This window comes from Melospiza melodia, chromosome 6, assembly GCF_035770615.1.
Source record: "Melospiza melodia melodia isolate bMelMel2 chromosome 6, bMelMel2.pri, whole genome shotgun sequence".
Taxonomy (NCBI): domain Eukaryota; kingdom Metazoa; phylum Chordata; class Aves; order Passeriformes; family Passerellidae; genus Melospiza; species Melospiza melodia.
This window is the reverse complement of record NC_086199.1, coordinates 49,932,050-49,953,700: the sequence shown is the minus strand read 5'-3', so window position 1 is coordinate 49,953,700 and position 21,651 is coordinate 49,932,050. Positions and strand designations below refer to the sequence as shown.

The window sequence follows — 21,651 nt, the reverse complement described above, 5'->3', positions numbered from 1 at the left end:
GTCAGCATTTCACAGAGGAAGTGATTACAACTGTGCTTAGAGGAGCAGGGATTAAGCAAAAGATCCAGGCTCTGTATCTCCCTCAATCACAGGGACCGGGAGAACACATGAATAAGACTATTAAAGGAGCATTGTGAACAGTAGCAAGCAGTAATGACGGGGATTAGGATGATAAATCACCCTTTATATTGAGAAGCAGGCATAGACAAGGTACTGGAATTCATCCCTACCACATTTTATGGAACAAAAGTGCAGTTAATGAGATTCTTAACTTCATTAGAAAGTCCAGGAGGGAGATGTTTTAATGTGGATAATTGAGATACACCAAGTGTGATTAGAGATAGAGGAGGAAATAGAGACTTCATTGTTCAGAATTTGTGGAGAAAAGCCAGGATGCTCCTTCAGGCACCTGTATGGGAAACAGGTGAATCCATCATGGGTTTGAGACTGACAACCAAGCAGTTCCATCAAAACATTTCCAAATGTTGGTCTAGGCTTTGAAACTGAAGCAATGAGGAAAACAAATTCCCTGATCTTCTAGACAAAAACACAAGGTGATTTTGTTTATTATAGTGGGGAGTTATTTGTTGCCACCAAACATTCAAACTGAAAATGAGACAGAAAAAAACCTGCATGCTTTGAAAACTAAAAATATAAAATGTACAGATATACTGATGTGGAGGATGTTTAGAAAACCCAGATGTGTCCCACTGTGTTGTGCTCCTGTTAGGGGACACTCTAGTGACACCTGACTGACCTTCTCCTGAAATCAATTACCAACCTCACTTTCACTAAATCAGAAGGGAATTGCAGCCTGAATTTCTTATGAGGCGTGACTGGCCACTGAAAAACCAGAAAAGCACTTAGAACTTTATTCTCACTGAGCCAAGGCACTTGCTGAAAAAGACAATGCAGACAACACATATCCAAGTACCTGTCAAATTTGCCTCCTCTTCAGTTTAGCTTCATTCTACTTACTTGCCTGGACATATTTAGCATTTTGTGAGTAAAACTGTGTGGCAGAAATACAGATTACTATTATAAAAGTGGGAAGAATGGTAACTATTTCTGTTTCTTTGCCATATTGAAGACAACTTTTTGGCCACAATTAATTCAGAGAAATTAGACAAATGCCTTTCATTAATATTTTGCTGTCTAAATTAAACCTGATGAGCAAGACAACATCTTTATGAGCAGTCATGGTGGTGCCTCAACACCTCTGCATGTGGAACATATTTTTTATATGAGCTTCTTGTATCATCAGGCATCTACTTTAGCCACCATTGCCAGGCAGTTGCATCGTAAGAGAGCACAAATTTATTTCCCTGTATATAAAACTGGTATATATTCCATTTTCAGAGAAATCTATGGCAAGCAGCAGTCTGACAGGTAATCTGTAAAACTGAAATGAGCTGGTTCATATTAGGGTTATCCTGGGGCTCCACACACAGCAGTGAGGGAGCATCAAGCTCATTATCCCTCTAACAAGCAGAGCTCAGTCCCTCCCTAGGCACAGGCCTGCAACCCAGACCTTTCTGCAGCAAATGAAACCCAGAAACCATTAAAAAAAAAATCAAATGTGCTTTCTGGTGCATTGCAAGGCTTCAAACTATATTCTGCTGGAGCAGTGAACTGATGGAGCAACAAATCCATTTCTTGGGGAAAGCAGGGAAAAAGCATCCAGGCTGCTGCTGTTCAGAGAGCAAAGATACTTAATGCATGTCTAATGACGTAGAAAAGATGGAAAAAGTGGGCACCTAATTACTGAAAGGAAAAGAAAGGAATGGCCCACCCAATTATTGGTTGAATTTAGTGTTTCAATTCTTTCGCAACAGCCCTGAAATTGTCAACGCAGGTAATGAGAAAGACAAAACCAATCAATTCCACAGCAGGTTCATGCAAAGAAAAATTCCATTTCTGGATGGTTTTTCTGCCTTTCAGAATTTCTAAAGAGCTGCAACCACACAAATAGCTGCTCCTTTAAGGGAACAAATCAGAATTGATTTTGTGTTGCTTTACGTGAAGCAAAAAATCAAGATAAATAGAGTGTTCAGGTTCTGAGACCCTTACTGAGCTCTTAGGGATTCTCCAGCTGACAAATGTAAACCCACATGAGACCTGAAAGACTATTCACCCCAAGGAAGGATGGCCAGAATCCAGCACAAATTCATGCATTTGCCTTTCACGGTGTAACAGAGCTGTGCTAAAAGTTGTACCTGCAGAATGTGCTCTGGATTCCTGCAGGCATGCAGACACCTCACCAAATTCTTACATCAGCCTGCTAGAAAAGTTTCTCTGATGGAAATTTCGTCCCATACCTGCAGTGCAGCTTACATTTAGCTGCAGGATTGGCCACACACCCTCACAAAACACAATCTTGAAATACTGATTGTGTTGTGAGGAAGCAAGTGACCATTTCTGCCACATTTGTGACTAACTTAGACTTTGTAATGTCTAGGAACCACCAGCGTGCTGTAGGATTGAGAACATTCACTGCTCATCTGCATCCCTTTATCTGGGTCAATAGACATTTTGAATAATGGAAGATCCTGCCAAAATGTTGTAACAGCAGGTTTAGTTAAAGCCTCAATCACTAGGCACAGACTGGATAAAATCGTTTGTTACCAAAACTTAAAATTACACTACTTATCTTTTTAATTACCTCCTTTCATCACTGCTGTACTCAATTTGCCCTTCACATTCACTGATGTGCAATGAAAACACCACCATACTACAGTAAGCAAAACATATTTGAGCCCACTGGAGTACTGGTTTCAATAAAGAGACCAAAATATCTTTATCTGTGACCTGCAGTAACAGCATGACATTTTGATTCATGAATAAAATGCATATTTTAAAAATGTATCACATTACAATAAAATAAAGTCTTCAGTTCCTGACACAAGACAAATCAATTCCTTAACATGAATTACCATGCATAACTTCAGGCAGTTATAAAGAAGCTGATTTCAAACATTCAGTAATAAAAAATGACAATGCTTCTGATGCCATCAATAGTGACACTCTTTATGTTTTGAAAGGAAATCAAATTATGACTATCATTATTATTTCTATTCCTTTTCTCTCTTTGTTTCCCCTCAGAAAATGACAATGGCCTTGAAGTCAAATTAAACATCTGTTTGCAAAATAAACCAGAGTGCTACTGACAGCTGCTGCCGAATGGCAAATGTCCTACAGCTGTCGGGCTCCTAAATTAACAATGATTTTCATTACAAACAGCAAACAAAAAGCAAATTACAGAGCTGATTTTTTTTTCTTCCATCCCACTATTTCAAATTTATGAAAATGCAGACTCTCCTAGAGACTCAGCCAGAAAGAAATCACAGCTTACTGTTTTATTTCCCCACTTGAGCAGGTAGCAAAAAGTCAGAGAAAATCAGATTTCAGAACATCCCTCCTGACATGTCTTAAATACTTTTTGGCACTTTCTTCTAGAATATGTAAATAGAATTAATAATTACTTGAGGATTTGCCTTTCTCTGAGGCAAATTCTGTCAATAAGAAAAAGTATTGAAGAAATATTTTCTTCGTTTTTCCTACATCTATTTGGATTTGTAAATACACAGGTGCAGGGGAAGCCTGATCATAGTACACACTACAGTCACCCAGGAAAGTCAGAGAGAAAAGGCTTGGGCAGTTCATTAAAGTCCATTCTGTCATCAATTTTTATAGGTTCCTCATTTATCTTCAGGTTAGGGGTCAGAAATTAGGAACATTAGAAAGCACTGCACCTCATTTTCCTCTTCACATGACTTTTTGAAATGCACAATTTGAACACACCAGTGCCCTTAGAACAGTGTTGAGAACCTGGAAGGAGCAAAGAACTCTGAGTGGATAGCGGTTAAAAAAATAAAAATTTGAGTTTTAAATGTCCTGTGTGGTTTTGGAAAATGCCAAATTAGGGTACAGGTGAATTCTGACTGTTCTGTGTTTGTGTCCACTGTTAACCTTGTTAATTCTTTTTTTATTGAAGAATTTCCCCACAAAGTCTGGAGAAAACACAATGATGATCAAAGATGTAACAGATATCACTTTCTTGTGATAGGGCATGTTGAACTTTTCCAATGCCTGAATCCCTACCCCACTGCACACCCATGCACAATCTTTTTCTTTCCTACGAAACAGCTTGTTTTACATTTGTGAAAAAAACCAAAAATTATACAGAACAATGAAAGTAACTGCACATGCCTTCAGTTTACCACAAAAATCCATAACATGGATTTTTTTAAAAAAAATATTAAATTATTGTAGACATTTTCAAGGTAGAGTGTAAAAAATTTTAAAATATTATCTTCCATAATAAAGCCATAACTACATTCCCTCTGCTGCTAGAGAAAGACCACCATCCTTCTCCTTACCCTGTTTTTCTCACTGTTTTTCTGGTTTTGCTCTCCTCAAGGAACAAACCCATCCTTGAATAACAAAACCATTAAGCTGTTTTGCAACACTACATCTTTACAAACAAAACATCATATGAATGAACCTAACTAGATTTTATATGATTGCTTTAATTATTGCAGCATAAAATAGATTATCTAAAAGACCACAAAATTGTAAGAAAATCCATTTTTAACGCTTTCCAAATTCACATGTGGTGTAAAAGGAACAATATTAACCTGTGAGAAAACAAAAGTGAAATGGCTTTTGGTTTTAAATGGAGATCCAGGGGGCTGCTACCATATATATTGAGATAAAATGTGCTTTTTTTACACCTAATAGTAGAGGTGGTATGAATTAGAATCCATCTAAAAATGCAGTTTTCTTCTCTTTCTTCCTAACAAACTCTCTGTAGGCGTTTCATCTATGAAATAAAATATAGGTTTCTAAGTCAGTTTCATTTAAAAGTTTAGACTTTTGTCCTATTTGTTTAAAAAAAAATAAAATTGCTGGATGAAGACAATATTTAATTCATTTTTAAGGAACCAGGATATCAATACAAGCTTTTCTAGCCTGCAGGAATTTATACAGAGTCACTGGCCACTAGCTGCTCTTGAGAAAACAGGAAAAAATTGAAAAATTTGTTGAGTAATGCATAATAACCCAGTGTGGAAGGACAGTGATGGACCCAAATCTGTTCATTCCCAACCCATGCCCATGGCCATTTAAAGCTGGGCACATTTCTGTTACATCTCCTAAAAGCCAAGAATGGGAAAAAATGAAGGCACACCCAAAGGATCTCACAATTGAAAATGGCACATTTTCTATCTATCAAAGGTTTGTTGTCTGGGTTGTTAGGATGCACAGAGATATCTTAGTTTGCTATCTTAATTGTGTAAAAAATACCTAAAATGTCTACACAAAACATTCTATTTAAGCTATGAAATAGGAGGATATACTGCTGCTATCTCTATCAAAAATGAAGTTCAGAAGATGCTGTCATGTGGTAGTTAACCGGAATACAAAGATTTTGATTTTTTTAAAAATAGTAGTACAGAAATTATAAAAATTTCTCTGCATGTAGAAGACTCACTGATTCACCTAGGAAAAAGAATAAAGTTATTTATAACACGAAAACTTTTATCTTCTGTTGTTCCATAAACAGAGCCCCTTTCTAGGCAAGGAGGGCAGGCTGGTCTCTCTTTTTCCTTGGCTGTTGTTATTTATTCATAATGGCAAGCTGTCAGTAAATGCTTTACAGCTGTGCTCACTGTTAGCACGCTAATAAACAGGTAAAACTGTTGACATGAAGTGTCTGCACAATCTGAGAGCATGAGTGGAAAGGACAGAATAACAAATTTAATACATGGTTTCTAGTTTTGGTTTCTAGGTTTCAGTGTTGCTAGTTTTTATGTTTGGAAAATTTAGAGGCACAATTTTAAAGTGAATTTCTCATTGTTTGTCAATTGTGTGCCACTTGTGCTCATCTGCTTCAAAAAAGTATCCCAATAAATCAAGGAAAATCCTGTGTGTTGGGGTTAGTAGGCCCTACAAAAAAAAAAAAAAAAAAAAAAAAAAAGGAAATGTTTTAGTGATTAAAACATCAGAGAGGAACAAAAATCCACTTAGAGAACTATGGGGATTTTTGAAGGAATTTTGAATGAGTTAAGAGATGGGACCTCTGAGTTGTTTTTGATGAAGTTTACTTTCTTATGTTTTGCATAGGCAGGAAGGGTGAGTTCAGCTCACACCCTCACTGCATGGCTCAGAAGGCCACAAGACCCTCAGTTACAAGACATTTTAAGGATTTATTGACCAATTAAACATTGCCAACAAGGATATTTATGGTTTTGACCCAATCCTTAAATATTTCATCTTATGGACCCATACCACAGTGTAAGCTTTCTTAGCAATCATGTTATGACACACAAACCTACAGTGCTGCATTCTAAATTCCTTGTTTACCTTTGTAGCTACTTTAATTTCTATATCTTAAACTCCAAACCTCTAAACTTTCCTTTACTTAGCTGAAGTAAAGGAAAAGTAAAGCTTGTCTCTGCTTTAAGCTATAAATTCACATTCTTGCCTCTAGCACCTAAGTGTGGAAGCCTTTTCCAAGGTTTCAGATCAAATCCTGTCTTTAATTCCAAGCTTTGGCTTGCAGGCCCAAAGTTCTGAGAGTTCCTCACATTTTGGATTCCGAGAGAGAATTTCATCACCTTAGTCAAGTAACCTGAATAAATTCAAACCATGGCCAACTTCTCTTCTCTGTGCCAGCTCATTGATACTGATGAGAGATTTAGGACAAGCATGAAGAGTTGCAAACAAATTTTTCATCTGTAACTGCACATAATTCTTTGTTCTGTATTGTTTTTAAAATTCAGCTCTGTGATCATCTATCAGATGTTTTTACATGACTGGCAGCAGTTTCAGAAGCACTGCAGCTTCCACCCGTGTAAAACAGTCTGGCAACTGGAACTTCTTTCTGTTGGAGGAAAATTTATGCAATATTGGTTTTGTGGGAATCATAGTAACAACACTTTTAGTCAGAAGGATTAAAATTCTATTTCAGAATTATTGTGAGCACCTCAGTTTGGCCTTCCTCATAAGCACTCCTCTTAACACAGGGTTGAGGATTTGATCACATATTAATTTACACACCACCAAAGCTGTTCTTGTGAATTTTGGGCCTTGTTATCCGGGTGCCTCATGCTCTGTTTCTGGCCCAGGGATCTCACCCTGAGTTTTGAGTGCAGAGAAGAGATTTGGCTGCCCACCAAGACAGTTTCAGGATGTAGGTGCAGTTATGAACTCCTGAGGTTTTTATGACACTTGGTTCTTTTTTTAGTCTCTCCTACAGCACGTTTCAGCGCAATGTTTACTCAGAGTGACAGGCCAAGTGACCTGAATGAACAGAATGCTTGAAGCTACAAGAAATAAAAAGGTAAATGTTCAAAAACTGGAGTTCCTTCACCCTCAGAGCTTTGAAGCTTGAGAGGAAGAGGATGGTCAGAACCCACAAGGAGGCTGGAAACTGAGTGTTGTATCCAAGGCCCAGACCCAGGGACTGGAATTGAATTTGTCCTTGTGGATATGACAGCTTTGCTCCAGCAGCACAAATATCTAAAAGATTTTGCTTGATATACACTGAATATGCTATACTTTTTATTTAGAAGCCTGCAATTCTTTAAAATTCCTCTGCTCTCTCATTACATGCAAACAAGAGGCAGTGTAATTAAAATCATGATGATAATTACATATCCAGGAAAACAAGAAGCTCCACACTTTTCCTCAAGAACTATAAAAGATTTCCCTAGAGATGGCTCAGAACACATTGCCAGAAACAAACAGCAGAGACACCAACATGAACCCAGTGCATTTCTGCAAGTGCTGATGGTAATAAACAGCATTTACAGATAGCAGATTTTAATTTGTTGGTTGTTTAAGCACGATATGTATAGCAGAAATAAATACCTTGTCTGCACGAATTTTGCTGCATTTGCCATACAAGTCACATGAGTTGTCTGAGAACCCAATTAGTTCAAGAGCCAGTTGCAAACTGTGGTTTCTTCTCTGAATGGTAAATTGAATATAACTTATCTGCATGTGGCCATAATTTACTGCATTTAACTATTAATCTCAGCCTCAGCAGCAAATGCTAAAGGAGGAGAAGATAATTACCATCTCACAGGACTTGACTCTCCATGAGATCTACACCAGCTGACAGATTTACTCAGTTTGGATATTAACAAGATCGTCCCTACCATGAAATTTTAATATGTGACAAGCTAAGAAAATTTGACCAAATTTTCCTTACTCTTGTGTTCTAGCACAGAATTCTAAAGGACTTCCAGGAAACTCCCTATTCTGTATTTCCCACCAAAGGGTCAGACCTTTACCCACACTCAGTTGAGACACTGTCTTGAGGAATCCAACAAACCAGATTAATCTAGGGCTCAAACCAACCTAAAAAACGTGATTTTTCCATCACTGCTAAGAAGCTTTCAATAAACTTTTATTGTCCTTTTATTGGTCAATGGGACAAATTACTATTTGAAATCTATACTTTAGACTTTCCTTGTTTAACAAGATAAATTTCTATTGCTTGGAGTTGTTGTTTTTGTTTTTTTTTTTACAGAATTAAGCACAGCCTCTGAGTATCAGCTGTCAGATTAAAAAAAAAATGCATGTGTACTGTTCTACTTTTTATGAAAAGTAGAATATGCTAAACCAAGCATGAAAGTTTATATGAAGGAAAAGAAAGGTGCTTCTTAAAACAGTTTTCATTCACTTCAAAAATATGTTTAAACAGATTGACCAAGACATGGTTCAAAACCCCAAAAATTTCTCTACTTCCCTGTGATGACACAAACACCACCAGGCTCTGCCACTGCTCTATTGTTTGTGTAATTTTTATCTGTATAATTGCACATTGCAAAAAAAAAACCCATAAATCTTTCTCAAGAAAGTTGTAACAGTGGGTTTTCAAAAGATCCTAAAAAGCAAATGCATTCTGAAGAGCTCAGAAACCTAGTTAAGTGAAGTTTCAATCAGAAACTTTTATCAGAAGAAGAAGGAACGACCTGGCCCTCCCATCTTGACGTGTTGGTGTGCAATAAATGACAAGAAACAAGGGAAAGAAAATAGGGAGAGAAATGAACATGGAAACAAGCAGGACGTGCACACCATGACAGCTTGGAAGGTCCAAATGGAAAAATAGGAAAGAGGGCTTAAGTCTTGAGGGTCTCCCAAACAGAGTGTAAAATAAAAGTTTTTTCTCTTCAGTGAGACTCAAGCACAGGCCTAAGTGTGTGGATAAATGGAGCCTCAGCTATTTATGCACCCAAAAAGCACACTTAGTGCTGGCAGTTTCAGTAGAGTCCAGAAGGATTCAAACCTTTAGGGTATTTCACTGTCATCTCTAGTTGGGAATGAAGAAAATGCATGAATTATTATTGAGTAAACAATTACTGCACAACATCGTATGTTAATGCATTTTCTTCTTTTTTCTCCTCACAATTCTAAGTCTCTACAGAGAGAAAGATGTTTAGAAAGCAAAGTAGTGACAATAAGTCAAATTTAAATATATTTTTTACCCCTAAGCTTTGAATTTTGCAGTAATTTAGCATTACACACAGTCGTGGACATGTCAAATGATTTAGGATCCCTTACTAAACCCTACAGGCACAGATTCCCATTTTTCTGTGCCATTTTGTGCTGGGAAGGTACCACACCAATCTGATCAAGTCTTCTACCAAAGCTACCAGACTCCACAAACTGCAGAAAAACAGCTGATCCCAAACCTCACTACTAGTTCAAGAAATTCTTCCTGGAAGACTCTATATTAGTTGAACCACTACAAAAAAATTGCATTATTTGGCACTGAAACTGTAATAAGGTTTTATGGATCAGTTACGTTTAACTCGTGACTACATTTAACTTTTCAATATATTGAAGTCAGCAGATCAAGGCTAGGGAAAAAAGTAAATCCTCGTGATCCAGAACAGGCTCCAAAATGTTGCCATTCTATTTTGGAAATTCTAAAACAAAGATATCATAGTCTGCAAGGATTGAAACAGATGATTGTCATGGACATATTTTATGAAAAATCTTTTTACTAAGATTTTTTCTTTTGAGAAGCTGAGAGGCTTCAGAAATGAAATGTAACCAATGATTTTCTGCTGCTGAGGAATGCAAAAGGTTCATTTTTGATTGGTCTTATGTGGTTGTTTTTAATTAATGGCCAATCACAGTCCAGCTGTCTCAGACTCTCTGGTCAGTCACAAGATTTTATTATCATTCTTTTTCTTTTCTTTGCTAACTTTCTTATGTAATCTTTTCTTCTATTTCTTTAGTATAGTTTCAATATATTATTTTCTTTTAATATAATATATATCATAAAATAATAAATCAGCCTTCTGAAACATGGAGTCAAGATTCTCATCTCTTCCCTCATCCTGAGACCCCTGCGAACACCACCACAGATGTGTATTGAACTATTAAAAAAATATTTTCACTCCCATCACATACAGAAGAAAGAAAAACACAGAGGGTTTGTTTCCCTTAAAGTTCAAGGTTTCAGAGTTTTTCCCTCATGAGTTTGGATTTAACTCTTCAATATTTGCTTTTAGATTTTTTCTTTTATCATCTAGGATAACCATGAAATAATTATTTCTAATGCTGATGTTCCAATAATTATGTCTAAATAATTTCCAAAATTTCCATTCTATTCTATGGGAGAGGACCATAATGAAGGTTTGTGAAGAAGGCTGATGACAAACTGTAACTCAGATGCCACCAAATCTTTACATGCAAAAGAGAAAATATGAATGTTTTTAATGCCAGGAGTGATTGTTATGCATGGGCCCATGGAGGGCCGCACTGCAGCACAAACAAATGTCACATTTTGAGGTTCATCTCTGGCATCAGCAACTCTCAATAATGGTCATTCTTTCTTTAAACAGTCCTGGGCATGGAGCTGCTCCTTACCTTCTGAGGCCAACAAAGCATTCATTGGGAGGAAACTCTTATTTGTCATTTAATTTTTCCTGAAAGGTACTTAACAACTTCCCTCCACTTTCCAGCAGCACACACACACCAAAGACACCCACAGCGCACTGTAAATAGCTGGTCATAAACATCTTTCTCTCTAATTCCAATTCTATTTAGGACAGCAATGGAAAAAAAAATAGATATATCAACCTGTGTTGTTGAATAACATTACTGGATTAAATTTTAAATCTTGTCTCTTTATAAAGCATCATCACCTTATTATTAATTTACTTAAATAGCAAGTGCCATAAGCAATCTTGGTTAAACAGCTAAGAGGGGGTCAGTCCTGGGGGGAAGACCAAGGAGCTTTACTGATAAAAAGCTCAGCAAGACTCAAGGAATCTTCTGGATTGCCAAGCAACACTCAAAAAATTCCATCTATAAACATTACCAAACTTATTTCCAGGGTTTGTTTCAGCCTAATGTGCACGTGTCTGTGCCGAGCTAAAGAAAAGGCTTTAAGTGTATTCTTGAGCTGAAAAACCAGGGGATTCTTTCAATTGACAAATCAATTACAATTCTAAAAAAACCATTTTCCTGAATTGGTCTGAACTATCTTCAGCACAACCTTTGAGATAACATTTCCTTAAAAGCCTAAAAGTCACCATCCCCAGCACTGAAAAGTCTCTTTGAAATACTTCTGCAGGGCACGTCTTAGAAATTTTTAAGGCTTCTCCCAGACATGGATTCAAAACAAGCAAAGGATTCCAAACTGCCCATGAATATTTGACCAATCTGTCCAATTAAATACAGCAAGCAAAGTCTTAACAGACAGGACAGCATTTCTCTGGCACTCTTTAGTTCTACAGACTAATGAGTGACCCTAAATCAAAGTGAACATACATAGAGAGTTATCTTTATTTACTGCTTGAAAAGCATGATTCCACATGAGAGTGTGTAATAATAGTAAAATATCAGTAAATGATCACTAGGCCTAAAATGAAAGCATTCACCTCTAAATAAATAAATCTGGTTTTTCTGATAAAGGTCCATTTAGACCATCATGACTTTGCAGAACATTTTTATTATCCATCTCAACAAAGAGCCTGTTTTTTACCCACCAGAGGAATGCAATTTTCATCTTAAACTCAATAACTTTTAGGGGTTTTTTTATGTGAAACTGAAGGCAAACAAGTTCAATTAAGGTTGCTGACTCAATGCTTATTGTAGGCTTGGACTTCCTTTTGAATATTGAGGCTTTAAATTGCTAACATTTCACTCTGCAAGTAGAACCAAACTTAATAAAATGCATCCAAAAAGAAAAAAATAATTAAAAACTCCATTATTTCCAATAATTATTCAATCTATTAACTGAATTTTACTTTAAAAAGGCTTAAAAATACTTACTTCAGGATGACACAGCCTGTCCCAGCGGGAGGAGCTGTCCAAAACACCTGGATGCGTGTCCTCCTTCTGGGTGTGCTCTCAGTCACAGCCACAGGACAATTGCTCATGAACTGGGTTTCTTCTTCATCTATGATCTAGGCAAATTGAAGGAGAGGAACAGGAAAAAGGTAAGGATCTGCATGGCCAACACCTTCCACTTGTATTCTGTCAGCTCGTGTTTTCTTTTGGGTGGAATATTTATAATTCTCTCTGCTCAGCTCAGCACTGAATAACTTCAGTGAATTTATGTAGAACATGCATGAATTGAAGACCCAAAGCTCACAAAATAAAGACAGAAGAATAAGTCAGTTCTGGATAAAGAGAATTCAGGCCTTTCTGAGCATCATTGCAAACAACCTTTTTTTTTTTTTTTTTTGTGGATCTGGATTACTGGAAGTTCCTGTAAATATTAATGAACAGAAAATAATAAAATATTCATCATTTCAGATGATTGAGATTCCATTATTTAGTCCAAACTGCAGCTATTTTTGCTTGTTTGACTGATTGATTGATGGTTAACAGAAAAGTTTAAATGGTACAAGTCAAAAGCCAGAGAGGCAGATTTGGAACTGCTGTTCCAAGGATGTTACTCCAAGGTGTCATGTCAAAATAGCTTTCTCACTGCATATGTGTTTCATGGATGGTACTTTAAGCCTTCTGTTTATCAGATCTCAAACACATTTCATCAGAAATTGTTAAGTTTTATCTGGAAACAGGCAATGCTCTGATATTGCAAAATTTCTCTTCAAAATGCTCAGTGGTCCTGTTTCATTTGATGAAGCCACAATTCACACAACACTGGATCAGCATTCAGGAAATGAATTCCAAACCTTACCATTTTGAGGGGAAAAAAAAAAAAAACAAAAAAAACAAACAAAAGCTGTATTTATCAATTTATTGCAAGATTCAGCTCTGAAGGGGCTTTTTCAGAATCCTGGTTGTAACAACACACACACACAAAATTATACTCTTTTACCAATTAAACAATAAAAAAGAATCAAATCTTCTGGCAGCAAACATAAGATTAGTAAGTGTTTTGACTAAAAAACAAACAAACAAACAAACAAACCCCAACTCCTTTGCATTCTAAAAAAGAAAAAAAGAGAGGCAATATCTTTAATTGGGCCAGATCTGCTTTAGTGAGTGGGCACCCTCCCTATCTCACCCAAGGATGTTGCCAACATTCCCAAACATTTTTAGCTAAGCCAATAAACACTTTGTATTTCCGTGGCAGAATGAAGTGGTGCTGGCCCAGAGGAGTGCTGAGAAAGTCTCTTTAGCTGGTCAATAGGGCAGTGGCTAATGAGTTTTAAATTTAGAGCCATTAACATGCCTTGAGTTTTTAAACGCTTCGTAGAATCTGTGTAAGCAAACACAATGTGCACATTTGCTGGGTTTTAATTAACAGGAAACAGTGGGAAGTGTGAGATCCAGTGGTGGCTTAAGCTGACTGCAGAGTTTCTACTTCTGCTGGATACTACTTAATGTGTGTAAGTTGAGCACCAAGAAATCCCTGACCAACAATTCAGTTTCAGCCACCAACTGTAATTATTCCATCTGCCTTATTCCTGCATCAGTGAAATAAAGAATAAAACTGCCTGCTCATCCCTCAGAAAGGTTGTCTCAATTATTCCACGACCATATCAATTGACCTTTTATCCCTATCTCACAGCAATCCATTCACAATCAAAACCCAATTTTGTGGCAGCTCTGAGGGAAGAATGAGTGATTTTCTACCATCTCATACACAATGAAACACTATTGCACGTTGTACAAAAGCATGGCAATTCCCATTGAAAGGCTCTTAGGAGGTCATCAGAATGTTCTTTAAAAGGACAGCTTTTCTAAAATATGGAAATATTACAAATTACTGTACAAATTACACTAGCTCCCTTGCCAGATGCAAAGTCGTGGATAAAAACTTTAGGAATGTGTTAAATCTAGGTCAAGATTATGTAATTACACATAAGTATGAAGAGGATTGATCAGATACAAGCTATTCCACAATGACCAATGAAACTTGCTCCCAATTCGGCTGAGCTCTTACCTGGCACAGGTTCCACCAATGAATGTTTCTTGAGAAGCCCAACTGCAATGAATTGGTGCTTTCCAAGTATAAAACCACTATTTTCACTTAACAAGACCTAAAGATCATTCCTTCAGCAGTCATCATTCTAGACCTACCTGTTGTTATCATATTTCCAGAGCCCCATACCTTCTGGGTGGTTTTCTCACACACAGCTCTTCACAGCAGTGCTGTTCCTGCTTCTTCATCAGGGCTCCTCCAAGGCTCTCCCTGACCAGCCAACCCACCCCCTTTTATCCCAGTTATCTTCACCAGCCACAGCTGCTGCCCAGTTAAGGACATCACAGCTGTAACCCATCTAGAAAAACTAGGACTGGGGCAAGGCCACTTTTACAATACATAGATTTTACCGAGACTCATAGGCCACTTATACAATACATACTAAGATTCAATGGCCACCTATACTTACCCATGTGCATTTGCATGTTAAATAAATTCTTATTCCAGTTGAATCCATCCTGCTTTTTCCCCAACAGTGAATGGAATCACAAGAAACCCCAAAACCAAATCCAGCAACCAAAGGAATGAGTTATGAGTAGTTATTAAAAGACAAATTTATGAGTTGCCTGCAAAAGCAGAAGCTGAAATATGTGCTTGGATTTTAGATAGCCATTACACTGAAGCACATCCTTGTTCTAGTTGCAGCAAATGAACACAGAAATGGTTTTTGCACTTCTACTGCAGATCTAATTCCTTCAAATTAGCAAGTAAAGAGTTTTCTCAAGTATTTCTATAATAAACTAATTAGAAAGTTCTGTTTGCCTTTTAGAACACGATCCTGGAAGAAGAGGAAGTGGCTGAGCCCCAAGGCTACATCATGATTTCCTGCATCACTAACCACCAAAGCAGAAGGCTTATGCAATGAGTGTCTACTGGAAAACACTGAGCTGAAAATCATAAGGTCTTCCAAAAAGCATTCCTTTGAAGAAAAACTGGACAGAAGCTTTCTCTGATGTTGACAGAATGAAGTACAGAACTCCTAAATTAGTTGGAAAGGCTCAAATGCAAGCTGATTTGAGATGATTAAATAAAGTCATTTTACCATATATAATAAACATAAGAATTTTTCAAATTCTAGGATTTCATATAAACTATCTCAAATCTATTTGTTAAAAAGATGTGGGAGGGTTCTTTCTGTGTCCATGGAGGTTCAATTATTTATAAAAAGTTTCTCAGGAGTGATAAGAAGGGAATCCTGATTTATACTCCAGGATTACAAATGACATGATATTTTAGGGCAGTGGATGATATTATTACACTCCCATGAAGGAGAAAAGCAATAGTATCCTGGCCAACTTTGGGGGAAAAAAGAGACATGTAATACAATCCTGATTTTTTTTCTGGAATCAAGTCAGACCACATAGGCGTGAAGGAAAGATTTGGCAGGGAAAAGGCACGCAGATTAAAATGTAGCATTTGCAAAATTACAGCTTCTAAACCCCAGGTTATCTCTAATGGGAAGCCTTACATTTTCTAGAATGGGCCAGCAAATTACCCACAGGTTGGACAAAAATCCTAAACCCAAAAAATAGACACTTGGCCAAAGAATCTGAACCCTCAGAGGGAGGGATCTCTATGTGATTTATCCTTTTGAATCTACAAATGCAGTAACATTAGATTTTAATATTCTAGTTGGGTTTTGGTGTGGTGGTTTTTTGTTTTTGTGTGTTCTGGTGGATTTTTTTGTAGTTTTTTTTTCCTCCATGATGATTGTGGACCAATTGGACCAATTTACTCCTTCAGGAAAACTAGCATAAATCCCAAACAAGATTTTTGGAGTTAACTGGGATTCAAATGAGTGTCACAACAGGGAGAATTTGGCTGAACTTGGGTACATCTACAAACATAAAAGTAAGGCTATTACAAGGGAAAATTTACCAGCTCCAGGCATTCTTTGCTTATTACAAAAACTGATGGGGTTGAGGACAAGTTTTGGGTGTTCCTGAAAAGCAGGAGTGGATAACTGCTTAGTTGTTAACAGAAAAAGGAACAGTTGGTTTTCTCAGAATTGGAACATTTCATGCTGACTGACAAAGCTTGCTGTTTCTGGTTTCTTTAAACTGTTAATCAAATAAACCAGGCAGTCATACTCCTTATCCTGAAATTTATATCAGTATTGGAAAAAAATAAAAAAGTTTAAAAATTTCAAAACACCATACATCACAAAGAAAGGGATTAGTGCTGAGCACAAAAGGAGATGAAGTTACATAAACCCTCTACTGGCTTGTGTCCACTTCCTTAGCTGGAATCACTGGCTAGCACCTTCAGCACCATTCCTTGTTCTGTGGACACATCATCACTTTCCACTCTCTGAAACAGCTGCACTCTACTGGAACAATAGAATTACTGGAAAGGAAAAAAAAAATATAAAAGGACACAGTTAAAAGTTCACAAGATAAGCATCTTTGTGGGCAGATTTCTTCCTTGGAAGAGCTAATATGAATATTGCAAAACTGTCTTCTCCTTGAGGAAACTTTCCAATTATAAAAAAGAACATTGGGTCTATGTAAGAGCAATAATATTTGGCCTTTAGGGATTAATCTAGAACAGAGCTTATTAGACAGAACGTAAAATTAACGATGTACAAAGTCAGTTTAAAAACCCTGCCTCAAAGATATGCTTCACATAACCACATTCTCTAGAGGACACAGCATTTGTCTCAGAGTCTGTGCTCAGAACCAGAAGAATCAGAACTGGGATGTTTTATGCACTGTCAGTACCCAGTCTTTGTGCAGATCATGGTTCAAGGTTGTACAGAACCCCTGAGCCCTGCTGGGCTCTCTGGCCATCCTTAGCAATGCACCACAAGGCTGAGGCTGGCTTTAATATCCTTATATTAAATTATGTAATATATAGTCATATGCATGTATATAAATACAAATATTATAAAATATATTAATAAAAATGTAATGTAATATATATTATAATATATATAATAAAAATAATTATAATATATATAATTTAAAATATATATTTTTAAAAAGTAATATAAGGTAATATAAGGTAATATAGTGTAATATAGTGTAATGTAATACAATATTATACAATATTATACCATAATATACTATAATCTACCATAATATACTATACTATAATATAAAATATAATATACTATAATATACTATTATATACTACTATATTATAATATAATATATGCTATTATATACTATTATATACTAAACTATTATATACTATACTATACTAGTTATGTTATGTTATGTTATGTTATGTTATGTTATGTTATGTTATGTTATGTTATGTTAATAAAAATATATCATAATAATTATTAGGGCTAGGATTTGATAAGGGTTAGGATTTGGCTCTGACAAGGGTTAGGGTTACTCTGAAGCACTGAGAAAAGTGCAGATTTATTGAAGAAAGGCAGTGCTAAAATACACCTGTAGATTGTCTCTGCGTTCTGATAACTTCTAGCCCAAACTCTATGTAGATCTCACACAAAGTTGCAATCAGAAATCAAATTTAGTTCTGTAATCATTACCTGAGGAAAAATATTTTTGCTATCAAGAATCTGCTGTGTTTTGCTCTGCAGTCCAAACAAACCTGAGGTCTTTTATTCCTGCAGGGCTGCTCCAGGGTCTGTTTCAAGGTGTAACTCAAACAAAATGAGAAATAAAGCAGTGCAGGGTGACAGGAGCCTGAAGTGCAGTGAAGATGCAGCACTACACACCACCAAACAGCTTCTCCTGCCCCAGCCTGGCTATGGGAAGCTTAACAAAAACAGCTATCTCTTCTTTCCTTAATATGCATGAAGAGAGTAAAGAGATTATGTGTATTGCCAGAAACATGGTGACAGTAGCTTGACAGGATTTAGTAAATGTAAAATGTCATACTGCATATTTTTCTTGCTTCAGAACCACTCGTAGTTAACTTAGAGCTCTAACGTGCTGAATTATAAAGCTTGCACTGAAGATTTATGCTTGTAAAGTTAAAATGGCCAATTAAGGTGATGCTGTCAGTAAAACTCGAGAGATGAATGAGCACAGACTGTTGTGAGTTGAGGCAGTTTTCATCTAACCAGTCACTAAGAGGGGGCTGAAGGTCCAGAGTTTCATCTTTGTTTTCCATGAAGTTTCCTCCTTGATTACAACACTAACATTGCTGTGAGAGTAGTTTAGTAAATTGACTTTATCACACTGCGTGACTGGGGAGAGGGGTTGGTAGATAACCCAGTTTTGCCCAGATAACATTATTTTTATCATCTCTAACAGAGAAACTCTACCAGGCACAGAAAGCTGTCATTGTTCTCATAGCTACAAATTACATTGGGTTCTTTCAGTAATTTTCTTTAAGTAGTTGCTTCGACTAAGGAAAATTCTTTCATTTCACATTTAAAAAGCAATTTGCAAACACTGATTTCCAGCAGGGGAAGGACAAAACCTTCTACAAATTCTACCATCTTTTGAAATCCCTTCAAATGTCCCAGCTTCTTAGCACATCCAGTGCTCTCCAGCAACGCTGGCCAGAAACTGGGAATTATTTTGAACACTGGACTTGCTTTCCACACCTTGGCACAAAAAGGCCCAAAGTGGCTCTTGCCAAAGAGAGTTCCCTGGCACGAGCATCAGAGCATACAAATTACTCCCAGCACCAGGAAATTGTGCAAAGGAACTCTGTGTGACGTTTTGTACAAAAGCAGCGAGTCACTCTGTGCCTTGCATGGCAAATGGCTTAACTTCATTCCCACTGCCTGCTGCCCACTCCACACAACACATTTGGAGTATTTGAAATTGTGTGTGTGGATTCTGGGAAAGATTGAACATTTTAGTTCAAAGAAACTGGACTTTTGGCCCACTTTGGTGTACAATTTAATCAAGGTAGACCTAAACCTAGAGTAAATTTACTGAGGTTTAGGTCAGACTCTGTGCTGACCAATTCAAACACATTCATTTGTGGGTTACAGGTTTTTTTCATTATATTCAGACAATAGCTAAAGAAATTGATTTGCTTTTCTATGAAATGAGAGGGAGTTTTATGGTCTAAGCATAGTTTAAATTAGGAAGCATGAAACAGCAGATGAAAAAAGAGTAAATTTTATGATTGCAAAAGGAAAATGAAGACATTTTACTACCAAAACTCTGCTCCAAGATTTAGGAAGCAGAGCTGTCCCACTGCAGCCTTAAAACAGATTCACAACCACTGAGGATGATGGGGGACACCGAGGAAGGCTGTGCAGTGATGACCCTTAGCAGGGGAACAGGGTCAGCATCAGTCAGAGCAGTCCTCTGGCCAACCCAAAGCAGCAGCTATGGAGAATTAAATCCAATATTAAAAAAAAAAAAAAAAAAAATTAAAAATGGAGCACAGACACTTAGAGCTCTCACAGATTTCTTATTTTTGTCTTCCATGTAATGGAGAGATCAGACTGCCAACAGTCCTTCCAAGATGAGAAAACTAACACGCATCTCAGATGGGAGTATAACCACAATAAACCTCAACAGAGATCCATGCAGGCTTCTCTGTGTGGAATACTTCCACAGAGATATTATTTATGCTCAGTGTTCCGTTGTCAAACTATTTCAGTGTGAACATTATTTATTTGGCAAAAAAATAGCCACCACTCCAATCTGGTAAAAAATAGCTTTTGATAGATGATGTCTCCAGTGCTTTAGCCTGGGAGAAACATTGCTTGCTGAAGGGGATACTGTATAGAAATCAACAATTTTTAGATGAAAATCACTTGAAAGAAGTAAAAGTTTAAGGATTTTGTATATTTCTTATTCATTCTGTACAGTTAGGACGTTTCACTCAAGTCCATAATGCACACATTTTTCTAGCAAGTGAGAAAACTGCTGTTAATTCCTAAATGTATTTCCCACCACCATATCCAGATACATGTAATGCAATCAGCTACCTCACATTAAAGATAGCCTTCTAATCTGATTTTTTAGACAGATAAAAAAGCTTTGGGAAGTTGTTTAAAGAACAAAATGATTTTGCAGCCTCATAAAAGAAAGTGATATAAAGGAAGGCAATGTGCACACAAGCCTGGACTGGAAGTGAGACGTGACTGGGATTGCTGAGCAATCCATTCCAGAGCAGCCTGAGCTCCTTTTTCCAAACCAATATATCAAATGCCCTGTGATAACTTACTTATGATGCCTAACAGCTTGTCACACCTCCAGTTGTTCTCAGGCTCCATAAACAGGAGTTCTTTGGGAAGAGAATAAACCTGAGATTCCAGACCGTCAGCCTCCCCCGTGATGTGCCAATTGCTCAAATTAAATGGAAAAGCAGCTTAGAGAGTCAACTAGAATTTAAGCCAGGGAAATCCATGAAAGACACAAAGTTGGAGTGGCCCTCTGTGTACCAAGCCTTTGTCCTGCTTTCGTGGAAAGAACAGCCAAATTCTATCAAAGATCTCCCAGCTTGGTGCATTGACGCTCACAGAACCCAGGAAGCAGAACAGAAACAAATCTGACAGAGCTGCTGCAGTTTGAGGACTACATCTTCTACACCAGAGCACTTTTTCAGTGTCTCCAGGGATTAGGCAAGATACATTTAAAAGGAAATTTAAAAAGTGCAAAAAAACCCAAAAATAGGACCCTTTGTTTGTGAACAATTTGTGTATATTTTCATTTGGCTGCATAGTGGGATCACAAGACAAAACTTATTTAGTTATTTCTCTTGTTTATCCTGCAAAAAGCTGAGACATTCTATTCGGAAAATGTGTTTGAAACATGCTTTATGCATTGCTAGAGTTTGGTTTAAGTGCATGTGCCCTGGTTCAAGAAAACACAGAAGGCCAGGTGTTTGTGAACAAACACCTTCCATCTCACAAGCAGAATCTGCAATGCTGGTCTCAGAGAACACCCAAAAATATTAAGAATTCCTTCTAGCATTGGCTTGCTAGTCCAGGACTGCAACAGCATCAGTTCTAGGAGTGCTAACACAGAACTTTTTAAATTTTTCAATCAAAAAACAAATCACAGAACTCATTTTTGAACTTATTTCTGATCACCTTTGTTTGAAAAGGGACAAAACAGGGCTCTGAGCTGGCCTTCTGTGTTGCCTTGAACCAGGGCATATGCATTTAAACCAAACTCTAGCAATGTATAAAGCACATTTCAAGCACATTTTCCAAATCCACATGGTGAAGAATTCGTTCAGATTCTTTCAATCTCAGCACAAACCAAAGATTTATAAATATGGACCTAAATCAACTTCCAGGTCTAAGGCTAAGCTTGCAATTTAAGGCCATTAAAAAGTTT

General features: G+C 37.1%; 1 protein-coding gene across 1 annotated transcript in view; it reads right to left on the bottom strand.

Annotated features, from left to right (window-relative positions):
- SPON1 (spondin 1) overlaps positions 1–21,651 on the bottom strand; it is a 182,809-nt gene that overhangs the window by 135,687 nt on the left and 25,471 nt on the right. Inside the window, exon 3 of the mRNA XM_063160571.1 lies at positions 12,298–12,431. Within this exon, the coding sequence (XP_063016641.1) occupies positions 12,298–12,431 (134 nt within the window). The remainder of the gene's footprint in view (positions 1–12,297; positions 12,432–21,651) is intronic.